The 15365-nt window shown below is 48.8% G+C and overlaps 1 protein-coding gene across 7 annotated transcripts in view; it reads right to left on the bottom strand.

Moving 5' to 3' along the window:
• Positions 1-379: 379 nt before the first annotated feature.
• The window catches only part of zzef1 (zinc finger, ZZ-type with EF hand domain 1), a 29419-nt gene continuing 14433 nt past the window's right edge, over positions 380-15365 (bottom strand). For 5 of the 7 annotated variants that reach the window (XM_026181124.1, XM_026181125.1, XM_026181126.1 and 2 more), the window contains exons 34-54: positions 14612-14750; positions 14364-14529; positions 14018-14280; positions 13750-13922; positions 13443-13635; positions 13208-13353; positions 12548-12828; positions 10766-10940; positions 10434-10566; positions 10130-10356; positions 9676-9984; positions 9497-9597; positions 9286-9421; positions 8831-9190; positions 8605-8748; positions 8334-8502; positions 8158-8256; positions 7890-8055; positions 6999-7149; positions 4876-4947; positions 380-2713 (exon numbers count right to left, since the gene is read on the bottom strand). In XM_026181124.1, coding sequence (XP_026036909.1) covers positions 2633-2713; positions 4876-4947; positions 6999-7149; positions 7890-8055; positions 8158-8256; positions 8334-8502; positions 8605-8748; positions 8831-9190; positions 9286-9421; positions 9497-9597; positions 9676-9984; positions 10130-10356; positions 10434-10566; positions 10766-10940; positions 12548-12828; positions 13208-13353; positions 13443-13635; positions 13750-13922; positions 14018-14280; positions 14364-14529; positions 14612-14750 — 3684 coding nt within the window. In that variant the 3' untranslated portion in view covers positions 380-2632. The remainder of the gene's footprint in view (positions 2714-4875; positions 4948-6998; positions 7150-7889; positions 8056-8157; positions 8257-8333; positions 8503-8604; positions 8749-8830; positions 9191-9285; positions 9422-9496; positions 9598-9675; positions 9985-10129; positions 10357-10433; positions 10567-10765; positions 10941-12547; positions 12829-13207; positions 13354-13442; positions 13636-13749; positions 13923-14017; positions 14281-14363; positions 14530-14611; positions 14751-15365) is intronic. The other 2 variants (XM_026181127.1, XM_026181128.1) reach the window with 2 other exon arrangements.

The following is a 15365-nucleotide window of genomic DNA, read 5'->3' as shown; positions in this document are numbered from 1 at the left end:
CCAGTGTGGGGGCTTTTGTGGCGCAGCGGGGTACTGAATCATCTGGAGCCTTATTGAATATTTCCTCCATTTAATGTCATTATCGCCCCAGCGATCATCGGCGCTGTCCCCGAGACTCTAGCAGGCTGACCATGAGCTGATGACGCTGAATAAATCAAAGTCGTACGACGGGGCTGCTCAAAGAAACAACAAAGCGAGCGGTTTTTGTTTTATAGTGCAGAGGATAAGATGCATTTGTTTTTAAGAAGTCAAAGGGTGAAAGCAAACTCTTGATGGCGCTGGCTCACTGTGCGGGCTCTAATCACTGCTGAACGAGCGATCAAACTTTATTTACCGCAGCACACGCTGCTCCTACAGAAAGATGACAGCAGGCGCCAAATTTAAGTCATTTCTATCTTTTATTAGAAATGGATGACATTTCAACCCAAGCAGGACTTTAGTTTTACCTTCGGTGTGCCATGCATACAAAACCAGAATCCGAGTGTCCGTGTTAGTGCCGGTAATGTTTATTTGTAAGGGGTTGATATCAAAGTCTTTTTTTCTCCTGTGCAATTAATATTCACAGATATGTACATTCAGATTAGTCAGCCTCAAATATCAGCGTGAAAAGAAAAGCAACGTTAAAAGTAAAAAGTTACAAAAACCCCTCAAATTAAACAATATATTTCTCTTTTAAAATATAATTAATAAGAACTCCGGTAACACGAGTTAAATTATGATTGCTTCAGTTTAACCATAGGCACATAGTAGATCGGTGAGGCGTTGTAGAAGCCCAGCGGAGGGCACATCTTGGCCTTTGCTAACTGCGGTTGATGTTTGTGTGAACAAAACCACCAGCAGTCCGTGTGGAGCCACTTCAGAATTAAAAGATGAAAAAATAAAAGAGACACAAACAAAAAAGACGACGCGACGTCTCAAGGTTTCCTCTGCGCCTCGCAGGTGGAGCTGCGTGAGAGACACAACGAACTCCACCAGGATCTCTCACAGACGTTCACGACGACAGTTTCTTTGGTATAAAACTACCACGCCTTCCTACATCTCAAAACTGCATTTATCCAATAATGATTGGGACTCAGACATGCATGATTCGAAGCGTGACGTGGCCACGTGCCGCACAATGAGACGAAGGGTTAGACGACTGAACGTGAGGACCTGATGTTGAACAGCAGTCAGATTCACTTCATAGTAACGTGTCACAGGGTCAGCGATGAAAGTCGAGGCCTTCGAGGGATCGGGCGCTTCTCAAGAACAACATTTGACATCATGATAGTTTTTCATAAAATAGTGAAACGGTCTCAGATTTCCCTCTGCTGCCGTCCTCATCCCCGTCCTGTGAGCCTTTGTTCCCTTTATACACAGGTCAGATCCATGTTTAGCATATTTATTGTGACACGTCGATTTCACCGTTCAATGAGAAAAAAAAAAAGGAGGAAGAAGAAAGGAAGCACAGAGGGTAAAAAGTAAAGGAGGAGGCGGCAAGGAAGGATGGAGAGGGATTAGCTAGTAGGTCATTACTTTCTCTCTGTGGTGACTAATGAGACTCGAATGTCCCGGACAGTATTTTTAGGATGCTCCTCGTGTCCACGGAGACGCAAGTCGCCAAGGTGACCCGTTTTCACCACGATCAACTGGCGGCTGTATCTGAACGGCTTGTCGTTGTGTCTCAGTGGCAAAAACATCCTAGATCTGTAATATTTACCTGAAGGTTGCAGGTCGAGTCTAAACGTGTGGCGTGTCATTAAAGGGCGTGCCTGCACGACACCAGGACTTTGTCTTTTTACAGGATGCCCTTAACAACAATAACGTGTGCAGAACGACCTCTTTTGCTTAATTGTAACATTAGTAAAACCTTCCTGTACGTTTAAAGCAGGCGACAGAGGGGGGGGGGGGGGGGGGGACCCAACTGTGTCTCACTGCTTCCATGTGAGGGGCGGAGTCTCTCAGCCACGCCCTGCAGCGCTCTCAGAGAGAAAGAGACATCCTGCTCAGTGACAATGACAGCACTAAGGTGTGGTTACATTTCCCTGTGTGCAATACTAACAGCAGGTCTACGGGTCTTTTGCACATGTGGAATTATTATGCAACGCTGTCGCTGTCGTGGCTCGTGGGTGTGTCAAAATGCAAGCGTGAGGAACATTAATGCAGAAACCACCTATGGGAGTGACTGATGAAGCCAGCAATGTCAGCTGCCCCGTGTCTGAAAAGTGCTTACGCAACCCAGAGCGGCCGCTGTTCAGAAGGGAGGGGAAAGGCAGGAAAACTAGGAATAACACTTCCCCTGGAAGGCTGCAAATTTGGCACACTTGATGTCATTTAGCACAGATTCTTCAAGTCAAAAATAATGACAGTTACACCCTACATTTGTTCCGGTTTCAGTGAATGCACATGCTGATATAACCGAGTCCCCTAAGGCAAAAAGGATTGTAAGTGTGGAAAGCTGTTCGAGTCCCCTCCACACCCACGTCCACAGTGCTGCACTGCGAGCTACCGTCTGAAGAGTAAGAGGGGGTCCTGGTAGAGGAAAAGCAGTAGATGGTAAACCGAGGTTCTCCTCTGGATCTCTGTGCCTGTTAAACAAGCAGAGTCAGGATGTGTCCCCTTCAAGTTATCCTCCTTCTTCCCTCGAGTCCTCTCATGGGGACATGTTGAGTAGCTTCGTAGATTTATTGGGGTAATTGATGGCCAGGCTGATGGCAGCGATGTTCTTCAGTGCCTACACAGAAAGCAAAAGTACGTCAGGAAACAGCTGCAGGTACAAAGAAATACTCAGTTCATCTATACAGCATCACACTACAGCAAAGGGCCCGACACGCAGACGACCCCTGTGAACAGGCGCTTGGCGACAGCAGGGAGGAAAACCTCCCATTAAGAGGAAGAACCCTCCGACAGAATCAGGCTCGATGAGGCGGAACAAACAGTGCGGATGTTAATATTAAGGATGACTTTCTGAAACTAACGATGCCATAACGTCTCTACGTCTGTGCTGTGCCAGTTTAACAGACGGTGCAACTTATGCTTTATGAAACTTTGTCCCTTATTAGCCGCGTCCTGTTATCGGTCCACCATGACACCTGCTCAGAGCGGGGTCTAGTTTTCCTTTGTCGAGTCCACTAATGGCAGCGGGACAAAAACCCAAACACCTCCACGATAAATAATAACGCTGTCACATTCAGTCGGTCACGTGCATCACTCTGATTTCTGCACATAAGATCTGTCAGAATATCAGGAAACATGCACTGTTGTAGGCTGATGCAGCTTCTGCTCCGAGGAAACATTCAGTGTAAGTGTGTCAAACAGCAGATTGATTCACATATTTGATCTGAAAGATTTTCACGTTGGTGCACTTTTGATGTGTGCAGCTCCCGGGGACCTGCGTCTTCTCCTGGTCTCAAACTGGACAGCTTCATGTTTAGGCTGTGTGACACTGACAAACATGTTCAGAGCTGCTCTGCAGTACAGAAATATTTAGTATTGCCTAGAAACCATTTAGACCATTTACATTTGTTTTCTCCCAGTTCAGCTTTCTATTTTGACATTTAAGAGTCTGCAGCTCCTCAAGTGCAGCAGCCAGGCTGCAGACATGCACCAACGGAAAGGACACATTACACCCAGTATGGCCGACTTGTGGTGGTTTGCTTCACAGTTCATTTGACACATTGCATAGCATTAAAACATGTCCCACACCAAGTTATACCCATTTGTCCCAGTGTGAACCACACCATCGTTCCTTTTAAGCTATAAATTGCACATTTTCAGTTCTCTAAGTGCAGCTAGTGCCAGGCAAGCAGGTGGATGCAGTGAACTGTTAGCAGACAGCTAACTAGTGAGCAGCCAAATCAGTGAGCTGAGGGTGGCCGTCGGATGAGAGGATTCATCACTTCAGTCCCTTTTTCACATTATACCTGCTCGTTTCATTAATGGTTAATATAAAGCATGCAGCCACAGCGGATGCAGCCTTAATTTAATCAAACACTTGTGTCTTTTATCTCCTCACAGAGGAGAGCAGATATATGCACTGGAGGATTAATGATGAAGCTCCATTCTGCTCTTTCCATCTTGCGGCTCTACAATAATTTTTTAACAATGTTTCATTTAATTGCTTCCTCCTCCCTCCTCCAGCCTGCAGCTCAGCTCCAGGGAACGCTCCGTCTCATCGCGCTCGCCGATTCGGCTGTCACCGTGCTCACGGGGTCTGGTGGGCAATTTCATCAAATCAAAAACACACTGTTTAACTAAGTGATCAGTAAGTGATGGGCAGCCCTGTGCATTACTTTAAGCTGTGAAGACACGACGGCGAGCGAAGCCGTCCTCGGTGGCTTCAGAGCGTTTGGGACATCAGCTGATTTGCCCCAAATATCCATTGTTATCGTAACAGTTTGGACTATTGTGTCACCTTTGGGTTTGTTTTCACCCTGACAGGTATTAGGTAACCACTCAGCAGAACCACCCACAGTGTGCTTTTCATGCTGCATCCTCTGCTCCTCCTAACTGCCTGTGGGCTCCTCTGCTATACTGCGTGGTCCTGAGTGCAGAGGACACTGTGGCTCGCTCTGCCACACATGCTAATGGACTGTAATTACCAAATACATTAGTCCCGAGCACAGCCCACACACATTCAAAACAAGGGGAGGGGGTGCAGAGGGATCTGCTAGGTGTCAACAGCTCTGTGATTCACTAGCAAAAGAGACTCCAGGCGAGCTGACTCACAGCAACTCAAGAGCGTTCAATCAGTGGGACTGCGTGGTTAAGAAAGAGTTGCATAACACTTTAAGGTGCACGAGCAACTTCTCTGAGCTGCAACCGTCCGCTGAGTGCAATGCTTTGAATTTAGGAATATGTTAATATGCAAAGACAAAGAGAGAGAGGAAGCCTTACCATGGCGGTGTGGTTGAGGAGCTGCTCATCAGTGGTCATGGCTAACAGGTACTCCTGGAGGACGCCCTGAGCCTGGAAGACACGTCCAACGCAGGTAAATTAGTAATGCATCGTTTGCACCATTCCAGCATTTAGTTTGATGCATGCATGCAAGACGCATGAATAAAACCAGATAAAGAAGGAACTTCCTGAAACAGAGCAGCAGGCTACATAAAAGAGGCGCTCGGTTATAAATGAGGCCTGGTTCCCTGACCTCTCTTCATCTCAGCATCTAACTGAAGCGTGGGATGTTGGAAAAGTCATTGAAAATTATAAACAAACTAAACGAGAGCTTCCACTTGGCCCTATGAGAGAGATGTACCTTGGGCTTACATAAGCACAGGGATTTGGAAAACACAGATAAGACTACACAGAGGCTAAATGGACTGAGACTGGCCAAATTGAGCTTTTACAGCACTGGAAACACAGTCCAGAGCTCTGCTCCAGCATTCATCCAAAGTGTTTACGCTGTAGGAGCAACCCAGGACGATTTGTACAGGCAGTGGTGCACGACTTACAGCTTGGATTCCTAAACACAACTTTCCCTTCTTAGGCAGCGACTTAATTGACTCTCAGAGGAGCTGACCATGAACTTTACGTGCATTCAGAGAACGAGAAGCCCGAACGTGAAGCCCGATGGCCCCTAAAGCCCTCTAATAAGCTGCGTAGGCGCTCAGAGCTAATGCAGCCACAGAGGACTCGATGCTGCTCGTTAGCTTCGTATGACTCGAACATTTTGTCACCACGGCGCTGGTCAGTATGGCCGTGCATCATCACTGCAGTCAGCTCTGACAGCCAACTTTAGTCACATCTTTCTGAGGAAGATCACAGATGCTTCCCCAGTATGTCAGCCACAGTGGACACCAGCATTCCCAGTTTTGGCTGGATGTAATCTAAACGCTTTGTAGCCCATTTGTCACCAGTCTAATCCAGTTTACAACCACACTTCCAATAATCCCGGACCAAGCACATCTCAGCCCACCCTTACTTCGACAGCTGCAACACGACGTGTTCATGTGTGGTGTTAAAACCACGGAGCCATTTCACACCCATCAGGAAAATCACAGTTGCGTCACATTCACTGGAGAACTTGGCGCGGCGTGAACAACAACTACTGCTGACGTCACACAGCTTCACTTCACTCCTAAGAAAGAAATCTGCATCATACGTGTTTGTATAACCGAAGTGTGTCTGCAGTGCTGCTGTACACAACGCGTTACACACCATCATGTGTTGTTACGCTGACTGCAGTATTCATGAGGGGCATCCCAGGCAAATGTACTGAGCGCCACTACCGCCCCCTGGTGCTTGTTCAGAAACACTGCAGAACCTCAGCTCGCCAGTCCCTCTCTTACACGTGACAACATCGAGCGGGTGCAGCAGAGACTCCGTCCTGTAAGACGATTTAAGTGATGTCCTTTTATTATCAGAGAGAAGCCTCGGGCCTCGCTGGGAAGGCTGCAGGAGAGGTCCTGCTTTTCTGGCCCTGCCTGCTTCCCCTGCATCGACAGATGGGAAACTCCTGGCTGATGGTGCGCTCATAATCTCGAGACTTCTCTTCATTAATAATTCAAAACAACTGAGACGGAGAAAGAGAGCGAGCATTCATAAGCATCACAGTGAGCAGCATCTCTTCCTCGTCCGTGCAGCACGGCGCTGTCCCACAGATGGCTTTGGCCACGAGCCGAGCGTAGAACAGGTGCACGGTAAACATGCTCACAGAGACGCAGAGAGGAGCTCTGAGTAAATGCTCCTTCATATTAGATCTTTACTGTTGGAATGCTTCATATTTCAAAAGTGACAAAAACATGAAGAAAAAGGATTTTTAGATGATCAGCTGTGTGTGTGTGTGTGTGTGTGTGTGTGTGTGTGTGTGTGTGTGTGTGTGTGTGTGTACACTTCATATGTTGGTGGGCCCAAATCCAGGTCCCCACAGGGCTGAAGGCATTTTCACACTCAAACGGTGGTTTTAGTGTCATGGTCAGGGCCAGGCATTCATTATAGATGGTGAGGTTAGAGAAAGCGTCCATGGGATGTCCCCACGAGGATGGCAAACCAGACGTGTGTGTTGATGCATTACTCACGATTGCACGGGCCTCTGCGATAAAGAAGAGTTCAGTGAGGGCTCTGTGAAGAGGCAGCAGCACCGTGATGCTGGTGGGATCCTGGCTCAGGCTGTTCTCCATAGACATGAAGAGCTGCCACAGAGGTTGCAGCAGCGTCAGCGTGCAGGCTCTGCAGCAACACATCAACAGCAGGATGAAAAGCTGGCACAAAATGCTAATATCACCTCCTTAACTCTCAAACTTTGTCTGTTCATCATCTTACAAGTCTGTCGTCATGAGGTCATCTCGTTCAGCCCCCCCCCACCTTTTTTGCACCACGGACCGGCCTTTAAGGTGTCGCGGATAAATACAACAAAATAAAACCAGTACCAAAAAAAGAAGATTTATTCATAACACACAGGAAACGACCCACGATAAAAAATAATGATAAAAAGCCTGAAAACCATAAATTTCACACTCGAGCCTCAACTATCACGACCTGGTACCAAATGACTCAGACTGGTACCAGTCCAGGGCCCGGTGGTTGGGGACCGCTGATATAGCTCCCAACTCAAACGCAGAAAATCCTTTAAAGAGATTTTCTAGGACGCTAAACGGATGATTTCACTCTTAAAGATGGAGCTGCTGCCCGTCTACACACCAACTTCTATGAATTCCCTCATCGTGACCTGATGGTTGCTGGGTCAGTTTGCACATATGGAAATTTCTAAACGCATACTTTACCTAATGTCCATCATGATTACAAGAGCATGTATGAAGGCTTCTATGCAAATGCTGCGTGGAGGTGCACTCCTGCACCAGGACATGATGCTGAGCTAAAGATGAGAGGTAGACGGCACGGCTGCATCCAGGTGGGAGTGTGACAGTCACGGACGCATTTACAGAAAAAAAGAAGGAGGCTCGACCTACGTCTGGGACTGACACTGCAGCAGACGCAGCAACAGGTGAATGGCTCTCAGTCGCTGGTTTCCAGTCTGTCGACAGGCCACGCCCACTTGCCACTCCCAGATGTCGGCTAGTGGCAGTTGGCTGAGCACTTGGTCATCAGCTAGCATTTGCTTCAGTATCTCAAAACCTGATGAGCGAGCAGAGAAGAGTTGATGAAGCCGATGTTAATGTGACGTTCAACAAAAAGGCTGCAAAGCGAATCTGAACCCAAACAGAAGGAGGACGGCACCTGTCTGAAAACGGCCCCTGTGTCCCCCCGTTACGGTGAACTTGTAGCCCCACTCTGTGTTGCTCATGTCTGACATGAATCTGTAGTACAGGGTATCACCTGAGAAAGCCAGAGATGCAAATATGAAGTGAACAGTCACACGATCTCAAACGCAAACACACACGGACGGTCCTCACCGGGGATTTCAAAATCGGACCACTTCTGCGGAGACCCACTGAAGTTGTGAACATCTTGGACAAAATCGCTGCTGCTGGACATGATGAGCTCGTCGCAGCCTTCCTCTGTGTAGCAGCGGGAATCGAATTTTACGGACAGGTAGATGGCGCCAGGGATGTGCACCTTGTCCTGAGGGCAGAACACACGACATGAATCCCAACACAGCGCAGGTCTTTGTGGAGTTCAGATGTTCAGTAAAGCACACGTTTGAAGCAACAACAACCGACTCACCTCAAAGTTGGTGTTGTTATCGTACGGGTGTTTGGACTCTCTGACCTGCACTGCCATGCCAGGCTCTTCCATGAACTGGCAAGCAGTGAGAGAGAGACTGCAGAGCATGCTGTGGCTGCAGCCCTTCAGCACCCTCTGAAGAATCTGATTGTAAAAGCAAACAAAGCGGCTTCAGCCCATCGTGTACTCGCACACTACTTTTGTTCACTTCTGCCTCCCGTCTCACCTTCTCCCACGACGGCCGCTCCTCCAGCTGCATCAGCATGTCCAAGATGTAAGCCATGTGCGAGGCCCCGCTCAGCTCCAGGGCCTCCTCGCTCATCGGCGCGTCTGCGGGCCAGTCGGCCAGCAACGACGCCAGCACGTGGCGAGCGTACAGCGTGGCGATGGCCTGGTTGACCTTCACCAGGTACTGACGAACGGCTCGGTTGCTGCGCACATCCAGCTCTTTGTGCAGCAGAGCGGAGCTTTTGGTGCGTCTCTGTTTGGCATAGCTGAGCTGGAGGTCGCTCTCCGAGTTGGTGATGAGCTTCTGGGCTACGACGTTGATCTCCTCTGTGGCCTTTTCACAGTGACTCGGTTTAGACTGCCAGGCCAATCAAGAACATTATCATTTAAAACAACGACTTGTAACACTGACTGAGAAACTGGCTGTTTTAGAGCATTTTTGGAACAACCCACCATGCAAGACACCACAATCATGTCCGTGTCCACAGCCTTGGTGTTCCGCTCCTCAGACCGAGGCCGCCGGCTGGATTGCCACTTCTGGGCCAGCGTACGGATCGTCTCGTCCGTTTTTATCTCTTCTCCATCAAATCTGAAAAGCACAACATCACAGCAAGTTTTAGATTTGAGTGAATCCATGAATCACAAAGTAAATCTTCATCCTCACCTCTTCTGGACCTCCAGGAAGAACGAGTCGGTCCTCTTCATCTGCAGCTCATACATAGCTCGCAGAATGGGCAAAGGGGCGTTTAAGGCATCGTGGGTGATCTGCATTTGGAAGGAAAAAAGTCTTGAGCGTTTTCTTTCACCCCAGGTTTGGCTGCGCGTGTTTGCAGCACAACTCACTTGGAAGCAAATCTTTGTCTCCTCATCCAGACCCTCCAGCGGGTCGGGCTTATTGACATCCGTGTCGTCAGCACAGCAGCTGGAGTGGTCCGAGTCGTGCTCCTTGTCCTGCTCTCGTTGCTCTCGCTCCGGGTCCTGGGCCATGGAATGGATCTCCCTCTTTGAGGAGTACAGCATGATGGAGAGGATCTCCAGGTCGCGCAGCAGCCACAGCTTGCTGAAGCCGGTCCCCTTACTGCACTTCCTCACCAGCAGCTGGGTCAGGCCTGACTCCTGGATGGCTTCATGTGCGTGCTCCACTCCGTGCTTCTTAACAAAAAACACAACAGGACATGAAAAGGAATCGTGCCAAGTTTGTCTGATCAGAGGTGGGATACTGATCATGTTAAACAGGTCGGGGGTAGCTTGTTGATAAGAAGCTGTCCAACGTGGAGGGCGGATATGGTTGGAGTACCTTGAGTATGTTATAGAGGCCTTTAAGAGCCAAAGACAGGACCCAGGAAGCCTCCACGGCATCAGAAGAGCCGTTGTCCTGGCTTGTCTGCAACAGGTGGCTAATAATGGAGGTGAAATTGCCCAGGTAGCAACTGAGCAGCGTCTTTGGGCAGCCTTGGCCCTCTGGCTGCCCCGGTAGACTGACCGTGCAAGAATCCTGAGACTGGATGAGTTGGTAGTCCTTCACTACGAAAGCGAACACACAGAAGGTTAATCCAAAGATGACTCCTCATCATACGCGGTCCAGAAGCTACTGTGCTAACCTGTTTTCCTCTTGCGTGTTCTAACGTCCACCACCGCAGCATGGTTCTTTTCTGTGAAGTGTTTCAGCAAGATCATGTTGTGCTTTTCATTGGCGTTGTCGATAAACACCGTCTGGGTGCCCACACACAGCACCTGGCGTGCACACACACACACGCACACACACACACGCACACACACACACACACACACACACACACACACACACACACACACACACGCACACACACACACACACACACACACACACACGCACACACACACACGTCACAATAGGCTTCACAGAGTCTCAGTAAGGTTTCAGACTCCACAGCATCAACTGTCTTCTACCCACCTCGGCGAAGCCCACGAGCACCAGCAGTGTGAAGAGGTTGGTGCGCTTCAGAGTCTGCGGCAGCTGCTGAATGCAATGGTCAGTGAAGGCGGCGATGATTGTGCACCACTCGGGGCAAGCATTGAGACTGTGCAAAATGTCTGCCACCGTGCATGCCCAGTCCAAGCCAATGCGACTGCAACCAAACATCCAAACAGCTGTTTACACATCCACAAAAAACAACAACAGGGAAAAACAAACAAACTGGTTTCTATGAGCAGCTGGCGCCACCTCTGCCGTTAGGCCCATAATTTTGTAGTTTCCCTCTATAAAGCCCCGCAGGGGATTTCAAATCGATCGATCTGCGATCGACGTTCAGGGGATTGTAGGATGTACAAACAGTTTTATACATGTTTTATCGTTCAGACATTTTCAGAGGCTCAAAAGTAATTGGACAAAGAGCATCATCAACCCTGGGCACTCGAGCCACAGCTGGCACGCCCAGATGTGGCTCGACACGCATTAACCAGAGAAAGTGCATGAAGAAATAAATATCTACGGCCGGGCCGCACTGCACAGACACAGCTGTGCACTTCTCAACGACGGTATGTGAGCTAACAGCAAACGCCAGCGTCAGCACCACGGAAATACACGGATACATCCGAAGACTCGAGACGCTTTCAGGACTGAGGTGTTCGGACCAAGGTTTTCTTTCCTGATCAAACCAGAAAGCTTTAATAAGCAGCTGGATTCGTCTCTCAGACACAGAGGACATCGAAATGCAGCCGACTGAACTGAAAGCTCGACTCTGCGGGGTCAAAGTTTGCAGAACTACGAGCGCAGCTGAATCCACAGCTGTGCGTGTTCATGGAGCTGCACGTTCACCTGCTGCACGTTTAACTGTCTTAAAAACACTGCACGGGGCTTATTGACAGTATTCGGCTCACAGATCTGTGTGAGCTGATCTCCCGTCACACTAAGAGTGTCCTCAGGTCTGAATGTGGACGCTCGGAGACTCTGAGTGGGAGACCAGGACCACATTAACACGTGTGTCGTATTGGCCCAGTTTTTCGCATCATTGTTGAGGGGACCATAAATATACAGAGACCATTAAATGCACTTTGCCAACATCTGTGAACAAATACAGTTCGATGAAGTTGTTCATTATAGTAACTGTTGCTATAGAGCGTTACTACATTTATTGTTCATGCACATGAGGACATTTTAGACGGCACTCATCATGCCGACCCTGCTCAAGAGCAAAATGTAGCAGCTGACAGAAAGCAGCAGGATGAATTTGTTGACCAATACTCTGCTCAGATTCAGCCAAATGCTGCAACGCCGATCGCTCAACACTCAATGACTCAAAGCCGAGAGCGTCTCATGGCAAAGACTGGCGCTTTTGTCAGACGCTTAAACTGAACCCAAAAGCTTTTCAGTTACTGAAGAGGAACCTGAAGGCAGAAAGACGGACAAACGAAAAGTATGTGAGGGCAGCTGCAGGTCTGTCAGAGCGCTGATGTCCACGCATTCAAGAAAAGGATTAAAAACAGTCCTTCTCTTTGAAGTGATGTCACTTTGCTCAACTACTATCGAGCCTCTGAAAAAGGGACCAACGTATAAAAAAACAGTTCACGCAGTATTTTGTTAAGGCTCGTGAATAAAGGCTGATCTGCACTTCAATCACATGACTGTTAATTTAAAATCTTTCACACAGAGGCAACTTTGTCCTGTATTTGTGATCAGCAGAGACATCGTCCTGGCTCGTCTGCAACAGGTGGATAATAACATAATGATATTTACCTGTCTAAACAGACGGCGCCCAGGCTGAAAAGCAGCTGTATGGTCTTCCAGCCCTGGATGTCTGAACAGGACATCTCTCCTTGTATCAGCAACTCATACTTGTCAGCCAGAGCCTCTGTCACAGCAGCGTCAGCCTCCATCGGAGGGATCCGGAGCAGCAGCTGACCCAGGAGGCCTAAGGTGAGGTGGTAGGTCTCATTCAGAGAGCCAGCATTGGAAATGACTGCCTTAAAAAGCTGTGGCAGCATGGAGCTCAGACTGGGCAGACACAGGGAACAGCCCTGACAGGAAGACAGCACACGTGAGGATAAGAGGAGAATATGTCAGCGCAGTCATAGGAGTGACGAACCTTTAGAAACATGTACAAAATCATTTATACTGTCCAACAGTTGGACAACAAGGTGCCGTCCATCAAGGCTCGCCGTTTGTCCACTTCTCATTGTTTAAATGTGTAATTCAGCTTCTTCGTACTGACTGGAGTTTCCCTGAGAGTCTGCTGTATGGCCCACAGTGTCATCTGGGCCAGCCCGACCTCAGCCAAGCTAAACGGCTGACAGCAGATTAGCCTTGTAGCTGTAACTCCATATTTATTGCACAGACATGAGAGCTGTATCTCCTATCTTAATGTTTTAACCCCACAAAATGATTTTGGTCTCTTACTGGTTTGGCTGGAGGTAGCATGGCTGCCAGCAGTCCCAGGATCCTCTCTCTTGAGCACTCGGAGAACACGTGCCCCTGAAGGGGAACTGGGGGCAGCCTATCGTCAGTTTCCTTGACAACATCAGATGTTGGCGAGTTGACTGCTCCTGGTCCACAATTTGGAGCAAAGAAGAGTAAATAAATAAATGAATACATTGAGTTGAACCAGGCCGAGCGTCTGGGTGAAAGCACTCACGTCGGACCACAGGAGAGAGGGCGTCTTCGCTGGACACTGACGGGGTCTGGCTGAGCCGGGCGGAGTCTAGGGTGTCTTGAGTGACCAGCTTCTTTTTGTCCCCCGGCCCACTGCTCGGAGGGAGCGACAACTCTGGCTGAGCAGGAGGAGGACAGCTCCCCTCCTCTGCCTTTTTCTCATCTGACGGTTTGTCCTGTTTGACAGAGGACAGGCTGACTTTTACGCGTTTCTGCATCTTTTCTGTAAATCGGCGAGACCCAAACATGAGGACGTCACATTATCTTTGAACATGAGTTGCATTCCCCACCTTGTGCTTAGGAGATGAAGGAGAGCAGATTGCTGCTGTGCTACCAGGGAGCGAGGAGGTGTCCGTGGCTGTGCTGAGCTCTTGAGAGGACTCGGGAGAGACTGGACACAGCTCGCTGTCAGAAGCAGAATCGTTGGTGGACAGCAGAGCAAGCAAAGCAGAGGAACGGAAACCTATGCAGAGCACAGGAGACACAGAGAGTATTACATGTTAATAACCAGTCTGTGCAACGTAAAATTATGCAAGTGCTACACTGCTGTGAACTTACCTTTGCCAGTCTGTCCTTTGAGCAAGCAGTCAGTGATGAGCTGGGAGCAGTGGGTCTGCAGGGCTTTGGCCACGTTCAGAGTGTCGCTGTCCAAGGTGTCTCCATCCGTTTGCTTCTCGCTGCTCAGCTCTGACGTGTACAGGGCCAAAGCAGCAAACAGCAGCCAGGAGTAGTTGTGGATGTAGGGCTGGATGAGACGGTGGCGATCGCTGATCCGTATGGTCACCATGGGGTACACAGTGATCCGATGGGTGGGCAGGTGGCTGGCGATGGGACGATAACCATTTAATAAAAGGAGAACTAAAGAGGCCAACCTCAACATTAAATGTGAGTTGACGCGCGTCACCTGTCAGGATACTTCTTTGCGTGGTAACAACCGAAGCACAGGTCAAAGTCTTCACACACGTTGCAGTTGATCCTGCTGCCTACAATAAGCCCCTGGCAATGATCGCAGGCATATTCCATGTTTACCATCTCATGGTCATCCTCGTGGCCTTCAGGCTTGGCACCACCTGGTTTACATATACACGCATCCAGAGTGAGTATAACTACGACTACGGGAAGGTCCTCTGATCATCGGTGTCATGCACTTACTAAGGAAGCAGGTCTTGCAGAGGTCCATGTCCATGCACTGCAGACATCGGTAGCGGTGCCAAGGTGCCATCCTCTCACAGCCATCGCAAGAGATCACGACGTTGAGCAGGTCACAATAGCGGGCAATGAACATGTGCATCTGTGGACGGAGCACGTGCCTGATTAGAGTTTTTAAAATGACGGAGCATGCGTGCACATGTGTGTAAGCTGCAGCACGAATCTGCAGGTTTTTGTAAATGCAAAGGGAAGAATGTGGAGAAGAGAAAACGCAGCCAGCTTTGAGGCGAGTCTGGCTGTGAACATTGAAACGTTCATGTAGGGCTGCGCGATACGACCAGAATCTCATATCCCGATATCAGACATCTATCGTCCGATAACGATATAAATCACAAATTTAACATTTTCTGTAAATTCTGTGAATCTCGGGCAGCTCGACGTGAAGTGTTTCCAGCTGCGCGTCGTGTAGCTGGAGTCGAGTGTTTTAACGATGCATGAAACGATACATTTTTAGACATAAGTTGTAACGGCGCCGTTTTCTTTGTATTTATTACACGGCGTGCTGCGGGGAAAAGCCTGTTCTAACGTTTGAGTCTAAGCTTTATTTTTTAGCACCTGGCGGCTCTTTTTTTACTTCTCATCCGTAAATAATCTGCATCTTTCACGTGATTCAGTTTATTTTGAAAAGTCTCAACAGGATCTTGAGCTTTATTGTGAAAGGTTTATGTGGAACATAAACAAGCGGACACGCGATGCT

Source organism: Astatotilapia calliptera, chromosome 10 (assembly GCF_900246225.1).
Source record: "Astatotilapia calliptera chromosome 10, fAstCal1.2, whole genome shotgun sequence".
Taxonomy (NCBI): Eukaryota; Metazoa; Chordata; class Actinopteri; order Cichliformes; family Cichlidae; genus Astatotilapia; species Astatotilapia calliptera.
This window is presented reverse-complemented; position numbering and strand designations above follow the sequence as displayed.